General features: G+C 35.2%; 1 protein-coding gene across 2 annotated transcripts; it reads left to right on the top strand.

Annotated features, from left to right (window-relative positions):
* The first annotated feature begins 411 nt into the window (after positions 1-411).
* Positions 412-11,710, top strand: LOC126726381 (SH3 domain-containing protein 3). Of its 2 annotated transcripts, XM_050431627.1 has the most exons (11): positions 412-649; positions 816-938; positions 3,768-3,837; positions 4,013-4,158; positions 5,136-5,237; positions 5,376-5,573; positions 5,657-5,719; positions 5,808-5,897; positions 10,151-10,225; positions 11,080-11,210; positions 11,386-11,710. In XM_050431627.1, the coding sequence occupies exons 1-10, from the start codon at positions 590-592 to the stop codon at positions 11,197-11,199; spliced, it is 1,047 nt and encodes a 348-aa protein (XP_050287584.1). In that variant the 5' UTR covers positions 412-589; the 3' UTR covers positions 11,200-11,210; positions 11,386-11,710. The 2 variants fall into 2 exon arrangements, with proteins under 2 accessions (XP_050287584.1, XP_050287583.1); XM_050431626.1 differs by lacking the exon at positions 11,386-11,710 and having other exon boundaries at positions 11,080-11,384.
* Positions 11,711-12,882: the final 1,172 nt, after the last annotated feature.

Genomic DNA, 12,882 nt, shown 5'->3' with positions numbered 1-12,882 from the left:
TTTGAAATCAAAACGTTTCAAATCTATTAATTTAAATTCAAATTTATGTTTCCAAACGCAACCCAAGTGTCCACTCAATGGCCCAAATTCATGGGATTCTTGTACCTCACCACCACAAAAACACTTCCCAAACCCCAAAAAAAAAAAAAGTGAAAATATCTTCTTCTTTTAAAAAAAATAATATTTTGAGGTCATTGTCAATTTTATCCCTAAATTTTGTTAGCAGTCAATTTAGTTCATGTTAATTTTAACTTTTACAGTGATTTTTCGATGACGGATGAAAACAAACGGACCGCAAATTGAAAATAACAAAAGGCTAAATTGACTTCAACTAAAATATGAGGACTAAATTAATAATAACCCAAAATATGGGACCAAAATGATATTTTGGGCAAATAAAAATTTGTCCTAAGGAGCAAACCCAGCGAAGCGATTACGAAAATCGCAGAACACAGCTCTTAACTCTGTAAAACTCTGTAAAAAAACAGTCTTCGGCTTTCAGCTTGAGAACTGTGAAGAGGTAGCAGCATAAGCATTTGTACTCAGCTCTCAGATCTTGACTCTTTGCTCCCTCCGATTCCAAAACGCAATGGACGCTCTGAGAAAACAAGCCAGTAAGCTCAGAGAACAAGTCGCCAAACAACAACAGGTTTTGTATATCTATATATATATATTGAATTCACTTCCATTGTTTATTTCATGTATGTATCAGCATTTGTTTGAACTGAAAAATGGAAGAAATTATTTTTGGTTCAAATGGGTGATTTTTGATTTGAATAATTGAGTTGGGTTTTCTTTTTTTCAAAATTTTGCAGGCTGTGATAAAGCAGTTTGGTGGAACTGGGTATGAGAGCTCTGATGTAATGGTTATCGATGAGGTCGAGTTGCAGAGACATCAACAACTAGAGAAACTCTACAGGGCCACTCGCAATGGAAGGGTACAGATCTCTTTTTTATTTTTATTTTTATTTTTATTTTTTATTTTGAAATTGAATTTGAGCTTGAAATTGTGTTTTTTTTTATAATTGGATATTACTGGGTACTTTTGTTTGAGCTTTGTATAATTTTTTTTTTGCTGATTCTATAGCATTATGAAAGACATTGTATTAGTAGGGTGCTTTCTACATTTGGGTTTTAATAACTTCCCACATCGAAAAAAATATAGAAAAGAGGAAACTTACTTTCTATTAATGGATATTGAGATTGGAGGGTAATGCAAATGATGAAGGACGACATCTAATGTTGGTGAAGATATGTGTCGGCTTTGTTTTATTGTCTGTTTGCTATTTGTCTTAAGTAGCTCTATAGATTTTTTCTGTGGGTGCCCATGATTCAAAATTGATTTGATAAATGGCACTTGTATGAGGTGGCATTATACGAAATGGACATGGTATTTGGGGCAACTGGATTGGCGATGGAACGCTGCACCATGGATAAGCTGCTGGATATGGTGTGCTGAATTTAATATTTAAAGAATCTGGCAGAACATAAGTACAAATGATAATGGAACCAGACAGTGATGTGGGATTGGTGGCTGTCAAGGTCGTCAAAGAAGGAAAGTCAGATTTAAGTCAAAGGTGTATCTTGACCACCTCTGTAGGCCATACTCCAGGATCATTCTTGTCGGTGATGTTGTCATGTGTAACAATGTCTAGTAATCGTTATCATGTGTTGACATTTATGAATAAACTGGGGGATCTTGTTGATCTCATCGTTGAGAAAGAAAGAAGGTCAGTTTTGTACATTTTAAGACTTCTGTGGTTTGTGCTTTGAGTTGCATTAGCTCTTGGTAACCCTAGGAAGTGGTAATTGGCCAACAGTTGGGCTGAAGTTGTTAGGTAGATTCGGGCTAAACCATTTTACTTGTAGAAGTGGCACTTTCTTCATTCTACAACTTTTTTTTTTTTTACTTTGCCTCCAACTTTGCCCTTTTGTGACAACCAACAAGCCTCAAAGTCTTATGTTTCATTGAACTTTGATTGGTGCTTTTGACCCCTTTTCCATCTCTGATGAACCTTTCATAAAATTGAGGTCTTCATGTGCTTTCATTTATATGTATGCGTAGCAAAAGATTTGAGGTCCATAATCTTAGTTACTTGTAATTGCCTGAGAAGGAGGCAATTGTGGCAGATCTCATGCAATACACACATGGGTACTCCATTGGGATGTCAATTTCATGAGAGCTGTGCAGAATTGGGAGTTATGGTGAATCAGTGAAATTACAGGGAGGATAAACTGTGCCGGAAACCAGATAAGAACCAGGAATTTACAATGAGTGGTTATTAGAAGGTTCTCCTTGGCAATGGTGATCAATCTTTCCCAGGGAAGAGGATACGGAAGTCAAAGATTCCTTCTAGTGTTACTTTCTTTATTTGGACTGCAACTTTGGAGAAAATCTTGATGATTGACAATTTATAGAAAAAGAATGTGTGGCTTTTGGATTAGTGTTATATGTGTAATTGCAATTGGGAATTAGTTGACCATCTTTTACTCCAATGTCCTTATTGCTACAAAATTGTGATTTATGGTGTTGGGTTTATTTGGAGTCTGTTGGGTGATGCCGAAGATTGTTGTTGAGTTGTTAGCTTGTTGACCAGGTCACTTTCGCCATCATTGGAATGGTCATTTGTGGATGGCTGCCCTGCATTGCTTAATGTGGTGTATATGGAGGGAGAGAAACAATCGGAGTTTCAAAGACACAAAGAGAACTATGCTTGATCTCAAATTAATTTTCTTTAGAACTTTGTTGGATTGGATGCCAGTTTTGCATAGACTGTCTTTATGTTCTGTTATTAATTTGATAGATTCATGTAATTTGCATGATTGATTTTATGGTCCCCAGCTGTGTGCTCCCTGTATACTTGGGTGACTCTATTTTTTGATATAAGAATTGCATTACTTATCTAAAAGAAAAAAAAGAAGCCTTTTCTTTCGTACCTTTGCTGCTTCTACTTTCCTCATTTTGTGTTCTACACAGCAAGGTATGGCTTTTGCTCATACAAAAAGTAACACTGAAAAATATTTCATAGGAACACCTTGTAATGATTAAGGAACTTGGATTCCTGTTGGGAATCAAGGACTGAGAAATATTAGCTTTTAAAATACTAAGTACTGGGTGTACGATTATTGAGTTCTCTATTGTCATACTGTGTGGAACTATCCTATATGAAATTGCTGTTGGATGAAAATTTAGGTGAATATGACTGAATAATTTTCCATTGCTCATTTAAGTCTGTAGGGTCTGGTAGACTGGTACATCTCCTTTAAAATGCTTTATATAATAATTAAAATTGGACCTTAATGATATCAGTTAACAAAAATGAACCCCGTAATGCACCAAACGTGCTTTACATGCAATATTATGAGGGGTGTTAGATGGAACATACGGTTCAAATGACACTACCTACCCTTACAAAGGGCAAGGTGGAGGGGGAAGGTCTTGGGTTCAAGACTATGTGCATGCATGACTTCCAATCAAAAGAGTTAGATGGAACATAGTAAAAATTTTAAACATAGATGAGAGAGACTTGATGTTGTTGAGCTTGTAAGTGATGTAGGATCATTTATTTCAACACCAAAGCATCAAGAGAACAAAGATTACAGAGGCTGATCACTGTTCCTTTACATTTACTCTTTTGTTTTAGTGAACCTTTGGGAGGATAAGTTTATGAGGAACAGAATAGTAGTTTATATATATATGCATATGTACGCTGGTAATCTGTAATTACATAATTCTGTTTGAATGTAATGCTCTTTTTCTTTTTCAGGATTTTCAAAAAGAAATTGTTAAAGCAGCAGAAACGTTTACTGCCATAGGCTATAAGCATATTGAAACAGGTGAAAATTTAGTATACTTTCTGCATTAAATTATATTTATCATATAGAGAAGTTTATGAGATTGGAAGTACTATGCAATTGGCTTTATAAGATTCATTTGGCAGGTAAGACATTATTGGCATACCATGGTGCTTCTATACTTGAACTTACTATTTATAATCTTTATGGTAGTTAGGAACCAAGTTGTCTGAGGATTGCTGCAAATATGGAGCTGAAAACATAAATGATAACATTTTGGCTAAGGCTGCATCTATATATGGAGATGCTCGTAAACATGTGGAAAAGGAGCAAGAGGACTTTAATAAGCTGTTATCATCGCAGGTTGTCTTTTTTATTATACTTATAGAAATGGAAAACATCTTGGATGATTCTATGTAAATATTTAGATTACTATGATAGAAAGAATAAATCTGATATATCTACTTTGATTTATTTATTTATATTTATCATCCCAGATGCTACCTACTTGCACATTTAGTATTTTAGTTCATAACTCTCCCTCCCAATGCTCCCATGCTTATTGTTTTTCTAGAATATGCTATGGCTACTTTTAGAAACTACCAACTCCATACTTATGAGTCAGTTCTAGGTAGTTGACGTGGTTTCAGATGCTGTTGGTTGAGGCATACAATTTTGGCCTTTTGATCCCTGGTAGTGTAAAAGCAAATCAGAATTTAGCTTCCATGAATGAGCTTATGAACTAAATCCAGGACAGGTGATGGCTGATCAAGAATGTTACTTTTAAGACAATAAAAAAGCCCAAATAGTTGAGATAAATTAGTTCAATTGACGGGCACTGAATCAAGTAATTTGTTCTTAGATTAAAAAAAAAAAAAAGAAGTAATTTGTTCTCAAAACATAGAGAGTCAAAAGTGGCTGGGGTTAAATTAGGTGTGGAATTCTTCAGGATTCTCACCCATCTAAAACATTCCAGCATATTTGATGTACATTTGAATGACTAGTAAGCAGTATAACAAAAGTAGTTTGGCGCTGCAGGTAGTGAACACTGAAATGGTGATTATTTCTTCTATTCCTCCTTTTATTGTTCTTTAACCACTAGACTACTTCTGTTCAAGTGTCATACTTCAGCAGTATATCTCCTTGTATATAGCTGGTATTTTGGTATAGACAGCAAGTTCTGTTTTTTGTAATTATTAGTGCTATTAGAACTAAAGTCTTGGCAGCCAGTATTTGTATATAACCAAAAATGGACTAAGAATGAAGTTGATCATCTATGGTGAAAGGCTAATTCATGTTCTACTGATCCCTGAGTTTTTTTTTTTCTTCTCCATCCCCAGGTTTTAGATCCCTTGAGAGCAATGATCGCTGGTGCTCCTTTGGAAGATGCTCGTCATCTTGCTCAACGTTATAGTCGTATGAGACAGGAAGCGGAGACTCAGGTAATCAGAACACTGGGTTTCTTGTGCATGAGTAACATGCTATATTAGCTACTCTTTATGCGCTCTCACTTTTTGTCTCATATTCTGAATGTTTGCCTTTTAAATTCATAATTTGTATTGACCGCACAAAGCAAACAGGCACTAGAAGTTTCCAGAAGACAAGCACGGGTAAGGGAATCTCCAATGCCTGAAAATGTTGCAAAGCTGCATGCAGCAGAAGCAAAAAAGCAGGAACTAAAAGCAAACATGGCCGTTCTGGGTAAAGAAGCTTCAGCTGCATTAGCTGCTGTTGATGCACAGCAGCAAAGGCTGACCTTCCAGAGGCTTGTTTCAATGGTATGTGCAGAATTTTTGGGCTACAAGTTTCTGTGTATAACGATTTTCCAGTGTGATATTTATGAACTTGTGTGCTTTTTAAGGTTGAAGGAGAAAAGACTTATCATCTAAGAATAGCTGCTATTCTTGGGGAGGTTGAAGCTGAGGTTAGTTCCTGAATCTGTTGTTTTCAAAAAAGAATTTGTCATCCTTCTAAGCTATAAAAACTTATGTTTTGCCTGGAACTTGTGGCAGATGGTCTCAGAGAAACAGCGGAAAGAATCTGCTCCCCCTGTTATTTCGTCAGAGAATGGCCCAGAGAAAACGACGTACTTCTTGGCTGAGGTATGCTAGTTTTCTCTAACCTTACTTGAAAGTGGCTGCATCAGGTTGCTTTTTCAAGGAGAAATACTTCTATTTTAATTTTATAATTAATTAATAAAATTAATGTCTCTATCATATTGCAACAAAATGGCTCAGATTTGACCTATTGAAGTTTTAACTAAAAATCCAGGACTCGTGATTGGTTTAATCAGATTGACAGTGTGGGAAATTTCCCCATAGTGTAATTAGTGGAATTCAGTGTCATGAAAGATTCTGCCTGTGTTTGATGAATTGGAATTTGAGGTTGATATTAGAGGGTGTGATTTCAAAAAGGCAAGATCTCCACTTAATTGGTGGACTGGTTGCTTTTTTTGGGCAGTAGAGTTTAAGAACTCAGAACCCAAGCAGGGATCACTCGTCATGATGGCAAGCCAAAGGCCTTGTAGCTGAATTGGCACCTTTGTGCATGGGGGTTTGGCGCGGAAAGGGTTTGAGTTTTGGGGTTAGCAGCATGTTGTAATTATCTTTCAAAAAAAAAAAAAAAATGATGGCAAGAGAGAGGGATTGGTTTTTTTGCCCAAAATTATGTGGGATGTGGCATCCATGGGCTGGAAGGTACATCTGATTGAGTTCAATCTTAAGGATTTTTGAGCTTCAGTTTGGCTAAGAACTCAATAACTCCTCAAAATTAGTGATCAGTTAATGGCTTGGAATGGATTTCTATTACTTTGTTATTAGGAGTGATGAGTTATGAATGCCTCCTAAGAATACAAAGTAATGCTTTATTAAGGCTAAGGAATGCTACCACTTTCTAGGAATTCTGAGACACGATATAAGACTAAATTGCAATTTACATCCTTAAAGTTTGGGATCATTTTGATTTTGTCTTCTAACATTTAAAATTTTGGATTTAGACCCCTAATGTTACATATTGCTTTGATTTGAACCATTCTGCTTTGAAATGTGGTGACATGTAATGGACACATCATCAACAGACATAGATGGAAGGCTCCAATCAAAGCGGTATGTAAACTTAGGGGTTTAAATTCAAAATTTTGAATGTTAGTGGGCTAATTAAAAATACCCTAAATGTTAATGGTACAAATTGCAATTTAGATTATGATAAAATGATGAGCTTCCTTTAAAGGTTTTACACAGCAACATAAAGTTTCTTTGTGACGTAGGAAAATTTAGGGAAATTCGTCTACATGTGCTTGTGGTGGGTTTAGGGTTAGGAGGATCTGTGGATCTAGGGTTTAGAATTATTGAAGAAAGGATTATGGGATTGCGTTAGGAATTAAAAGATGGTTTGATGAGTTATTTGATGGCTCTTTTGTAGAAGAAAGTATGTGGAGATTTACGGTTTTGATAGGTATAAAAAAGGGCTTGATTTGGGGTTGTAAGGAAGAAGCTAAAGAGAGAATATTATGGTGTTTAGGTGCTGTATGTACAGTGTCTGTGAACAATAGCATAAGCAAGAGAAGAGAAGGGTGGGAAACAGTGACTCTATGCTCAAAACACTCAATAATTTTATAAATCAATTCTGTCTCCTTTGAATACATTGAGTCAAATATATATATATATATATATATAGAGGTAAGCTCCTCGGAATTCTCCTACAATAATTCACACACTCTAAATATAAATAAACAATAGGGAATACACACTCCACAATGGGAAACACAAGCAGTTGATTTCTTTGACCATAAGTATTATAGTTACAATTATAGACGTTACTATAGGAGACTTTCTTGTTCCCTTGATCACACCCTTAGGGTATGTTTGGTAACTGTTTTTTTCTCTTATTTATTGTTTTCAAAAACAATTTTCTATTTTTGAGACTAAAAAACTTGTTTGGTAACTCAAAATGGATAAAAAACAAAAACTGTTTTCAAAACTCAATTTGTGAAAGAAACTGAAAACATACAAAATGCTGTTTTTAGTTTCTAATTTTCAAAAGTCAATGAAAATACGCATTTAATTTAATGAATCTGTCTCATTTAATGAGTTAACATTAGAATTCAAATCCTAGTAATAACATATTTTAGTATTTTCTATTTTTTTCTTCAAAAAATTGTTTTTTTTTTTTTTTTAAATTTCAACTAACCAAACATGTTTTTTATTTCAAAAATACAAATTTTTTTTTTCCTTTATATTCCCCAAAACAAGTTTTTGAAAATAGAAAATAAAAACTGTTACCAAACATAACCTTAGTGTCTCTCTCTCTATTTTTATTTCTTTCTATTGATAGATTTTTCTTCACCCCCTTGCCTTTTGCCTCCCCCCTCCTTTTTATAGCTCTAGTTCTTGTTCTTATCATCACAGCTATCCTGTACCATTCCAGAGTCTCAGGGGTATTTTTCTTACTTTATCGGTTTCCTCCCCTCTTTATCCTAATATTCTGATTATTAGGGGTTGCGTTTATTGTTCAGGCTGTTTTATATGCATTTAATGCAGCAGAGGTTATGTAAGTATCCCCTCATTAATGTGGAGGTAAAAATCCTCACTCTTCTTGTGTATTCTAGAAGTTTCCCATGACTACTATCATCTTCTGGAGGTCATCTATTGATTATCCGTGCATCGTGTCTCGGGTAAGCTAGTACTTTCCCTTTTCCACTGGAATTGGTTCACCGTGATACTCATCTTTGTCTGCAATACTTGAGATAATTCGACTTTCACCTCCTTCATGGTTCACAACCTTCTGAGCATTCCTTTCAGCACATAGACCAGGCCCAAGTTATTTCCCGTGGCCCAATTACTTCTTGGGCTTTAGGCCCGAGTGGTGATTGCCCCACTCCCCACAATATATATATAGTTTAGAACTCCTAGTTTTACTAGTAAACTAAAACCCTAATAAAGCACTGACTTGGACCCAAAGAAAATAAAACCTAAGAACTTAGGATCTCCTAGAAAATTCTAGATTCAACTAAAGTACCAAAATATCCTTTGTTTGCAGGAATTGCATAAATTATAGATTTGCCCCTTAATACAAAATTGACCATAATAAAAAACTCAAATAAAAGAATGTTTTAACCCTAAAAACTTCAATTGGACTTCACACATGGACCCCATAAAATCATTCTTGAATAGGCAAATATGCAAAGTAATAGCAAATCAATTTTTTATGGTTGCATCACTTTGGGATTATGTTCCTGGGGACCAAGAGTCCTAATATGCTAGAACCAACCATAACCAAATGACCTCCCATAGAAGCTTGAAATCCCATGATATCTCAAAGCCAGAGAGGCAAACTGATGGTGTATAAAAAGATGGCCCGTTGACTAAAGAGGTTGGGTTCATGACGTGCTTTGATAACTAATGCAGTGGCATAAAGGAGTTGAAATCTTTCTTTAAGGGCCTATTACTATATTATATGCCTTTCTAAGTATCATTTCCTATCTATTCCCTAATTGGTAATAAGTGATATTTCTTGAAATCCTCAATTGTGCCTTTTCAACAAGAGGGAAAGGAAAGGAAAAACCAACAAAATGACCACAAAAAAAAAAGCTATTGTGAGAACAATTAGAGTATTGCAATCCCAATCATTTTGGTAACCAATATATGAAAGACAACACCTATGTATTCTCATACCAAGTTCAAACTTTCCGCTGCCATTTTCTGAGTGGATGCCAAAATCTAATTTCTATTTCCTTTTTTGAGGGACTTGTCAAAAAGGGGGGTTGGATGCTAAAATCTTATTGGAGCTTTTAGATCTTTGTAATTCCAGATCTTGGTTGTGATGTACATCTAGCATACTTCCTGTATACCAGGTGCAATCATTTTTCTTAATAGCAAAGTGTGTGCCAATCCATTTAATCCCTTGAAACTGTTTTTCTACTCAGGGTGTATTGGTGTGTAAGGGTGGCCTGCACCAGTGAGGAAGAGTGAGTTGATACAAGTCAAGAGAACCAAAAAAAAAAAAATGTAGAGAAGACAAATATTAACATTATTAGAAGTGGTAAAGTTTTAAAAAATTTTCATTTTGTATAACAAGGAACTTGGATAGTGTGAAGTATGGACATATAACCAACACATCCTTATAAGAGAAATTAGGAGGGGACTCAACACTAACACAGCATTTGAATAGGGAACAGCTCTGCTCTATACTCCTGTATGCCATGTTATCAGAAAAACTTTTACTTGAAATCAGAGAAATTGATCTAGCAGCTTCTGTGACTTTTAAGCCCTTCATCCTTGAACTGGCTCCTCAAATCCATGTTGTTGAATACATATTAGAGAGTCTATCACTAAATTTTTTTATTTGCCTATTGCAGGTAACACATACTTTTAATGCTGAATCGGAGAAGGAACTGAGCTTGTCAGTAGGTGACTACGTTGTTGTGCGGAAGGTACTTTATCTTCTCCTTGACACATCTCTTAATTTTGTGACTGTGATTTACTTGCATATAGACAGCATCTGCCTAATGGATAAGTATATTGGGAGATGTTTTTTGTCCACTGCTCTTGTTGGAGCAGAAGGAAATACGCTGCATATGGTTTGCTAGCAGTTGACATGTCACTTATGGTGGGGTACTCTCCATGCATTCTCCTTGTTGCAGCTCTAGTATCTGGAACAGATGGCACTCCTAATATTTTTAGAAAACCTTTCCATTTCATTGTTCCATATATATATCATCTTATAAAATAAGTTCTTGAAACATTTATAAGTGAGCTTAGTCAATGCATTTTAAACAATGAGTTGATCCTTCTTTGACATTGAGGGTTACATATTCTCTTAATGGTTCCGACCACTTCAACCTCATTTAATAGGTTTACTCTTACGATTTTTAATCATCCTCAACTGATTGTTGGTATCACATCATCCCTATATATTCTCTTGCCTTCTCCATTTCCTTGCCATGAATTTATTTTTCTGAAACAGTGTCAACTCCAATACTTCAAGCTATTTAAGACTTTCTTATAAAATTTTGGAAAAAGTGTGTTTAATGTTTTTATAATATTTCTAACATTAAGGTTTAAACATCTAACCACTATTTTATTCTAGCCAACAGCATTGCAATGGCCATGTATTATCTTAAAGAAAACATACTCAAACTATGAAGCTGACAGGGGCCATGCTTTTGTTTAGATGCTAAAAAGAGAGAAAGAAGTGAAATTAATATATTTTGTATTTTTCTGTCTGGGTTTGACATGCTTTATATTTGCTTGTTCTGTAACTTTGAAACTTCACATGTTTATCCAGGTGAGTCCATCAGGATGGTCGGAAGGAGAATGCAGAGGTAATGCTGGATGGTTTCCATCAGCATACGTGGAGAAGCGCCAAAGGATTCCTACTGCTGATGTGGCTGGGGAAGTTTACTAAGCAGTACCCAGGTATTCAGCTGGTAGTTTAAGTTTGTCATCTGTCCAAATTGGAACAAGACTGTTTTATGTATAAAATAGTAAAAAAGAGTACTACTGTAATGCTAGTTTCTATGCTCTTGGGTTTTTCAAATTGTTTTGTGCATGTTCTTTCATATTTATTTAAAGAGAATGGTCATGTTTGCAGATGGAAGGCTTCTCTTTTGTTAGTACTGAAAACAAAATTGGGGATGTGGCATTTAGCTGGTTGGCAGAGGAAATACATTAATTTACAACTAGAGCAATATAAATTAAAGGCCAACAAATATGATAACTAATCTATGGCCGAAAAAGAAACAACAATAAGTAGCAATCCCAGCCATATTTTTCGGGGGCATGTTTGTTCATTACTTCATTGTAAAGTTTTTATGTGCACATGGTGCTAGTACTACACCAAAAAACTGAGTGGATGTTATTAGTTTTGGTCTTTTCTACTTAAAAAAAGGTGATAGTAGAGGTTACTAGTTAAAATCTCTCATATCTCTTCTTCATGATGAAGCTGTGGTTAGATACCAAAACTTAAAATTATTAAAGAAAAATGGTACAGTCAATCCTCTTGTTGAGTAGATACTGTGAAAGCAATAGCCAACGTGATGAAGCTACAGCAATTGGGAGTGTCTCTCCTAAAACAAGCTGGGGTTTAGTCCTTTGACTAGTTAGGGGAAGTTTGGGAAAAACCAATAAATTAATTAAGAAAAAAGTTGATGAATGTTCTAAGGGCATTGATTTAGGAACAAATTTTAGAAATTTTTTATGGGAAAAAAAAAGTAACTGATTTTTTTGATGACTTTTTATATTTTCAATAAAAACGGTATCAAAATTTCTTATAATGGTTTATTAACAAATACTCTAAGGGCATCCGTTAACCGAAACCATTAATTAATTTGTTTTTCATTTAAACTACCCTACCATGTAGAAGAAAGCAACGCAAGTGTAAGGACCGATTAGCAAGGAGGGCGTCCCCAATCCATTAGCCATAACGCAAATGTATTCCTGGTAGAACATTTCTTTGGCACACCTAATCTTGTTGCATGGTAATTAGTACAAGGATGTGAAGGCTAACACGACACTAATCAATATATATATATATATATATATATATATATAAAGCAAAGACCGTATGCGGAGTGCATGAGCTCCTGTCATGTGGCGCTCTAATATTTCATTTAGCATTTTTTACCTCTTATTATTATTGTTATTATTATTATTTTTGTTACTGTTATCCAAAAGACCACATTAACTTTTTTTTAACTGTTATCTAAAAGATGGGTAGTAGTAGGGATGACAATGGGGCGGGATGGGGCCGAAGGATGGGGTTTTCGTCCCCGTCCCATATGGTTTTATCTTGCTTCATCCCCGCCCTGTCCCGCCTCGCCCCACATGGTGGGGAAAACTTTCTCACCCCATCCCCGCCCCTTGGGGCCCTGTGAAACCCCGCCCCACCTCGTAAAACTCTACTTTTTGTTAATTTGCTTTACAACTAGTACAATTTTTTTTAATGAAACCTATTTCATTAATAAAAATATACTTAAAATTACAACTAAATTTATCCCATCAAATCAAATCAATTTTTAGAAAAAATTGAATAATATATCCAAGTGTTTAACAAGACAATCATATAAAAAAAAATAAAAAATCTCATAGT

The sequence above is a fragment of the Quercus robur genome, chromosome 5 (genome assembly GCF_932294415.1).
Source record: "Quercus robur chromosome 5, dhQueRobu3.1, whole genome shotgun sequence".
NCBI classification, from domain to species: Eukaryota; Viridiplantae; Streptophyta; class Magnoliopsida; order Fagales; family Fagaceae; genus Quercus; species Quercus robur.
The sequence above is the reverse complement of the archived record's forward strand: the minus strand, read 5'-3'. Positions and strand labels throughout refer to the sequence as shown.

Coding starts and splice junctions, on each gene's coding strand:
- LOC126726381 (XM_050431627.1), top strand. CDS start 590: ATGGACGCTCTGAGAAAACAAGCCAGTAAGCTCAGAGAACAAGTCGCC. Junction 5,898..10,150: donor CGACGTACTTCTTGGCTGAG/GTATGCTAGTTT, acceptor TGCCTATTGCAG/GTAACACATACTTTTAATGC. Junction 10,226..11,079: donor ACTACGTTGTTGTGCGGAAG/GTACTTTATCTT, acceptor ATGTTTATCCAG/GTGAGTCCATCAGGATGGTC.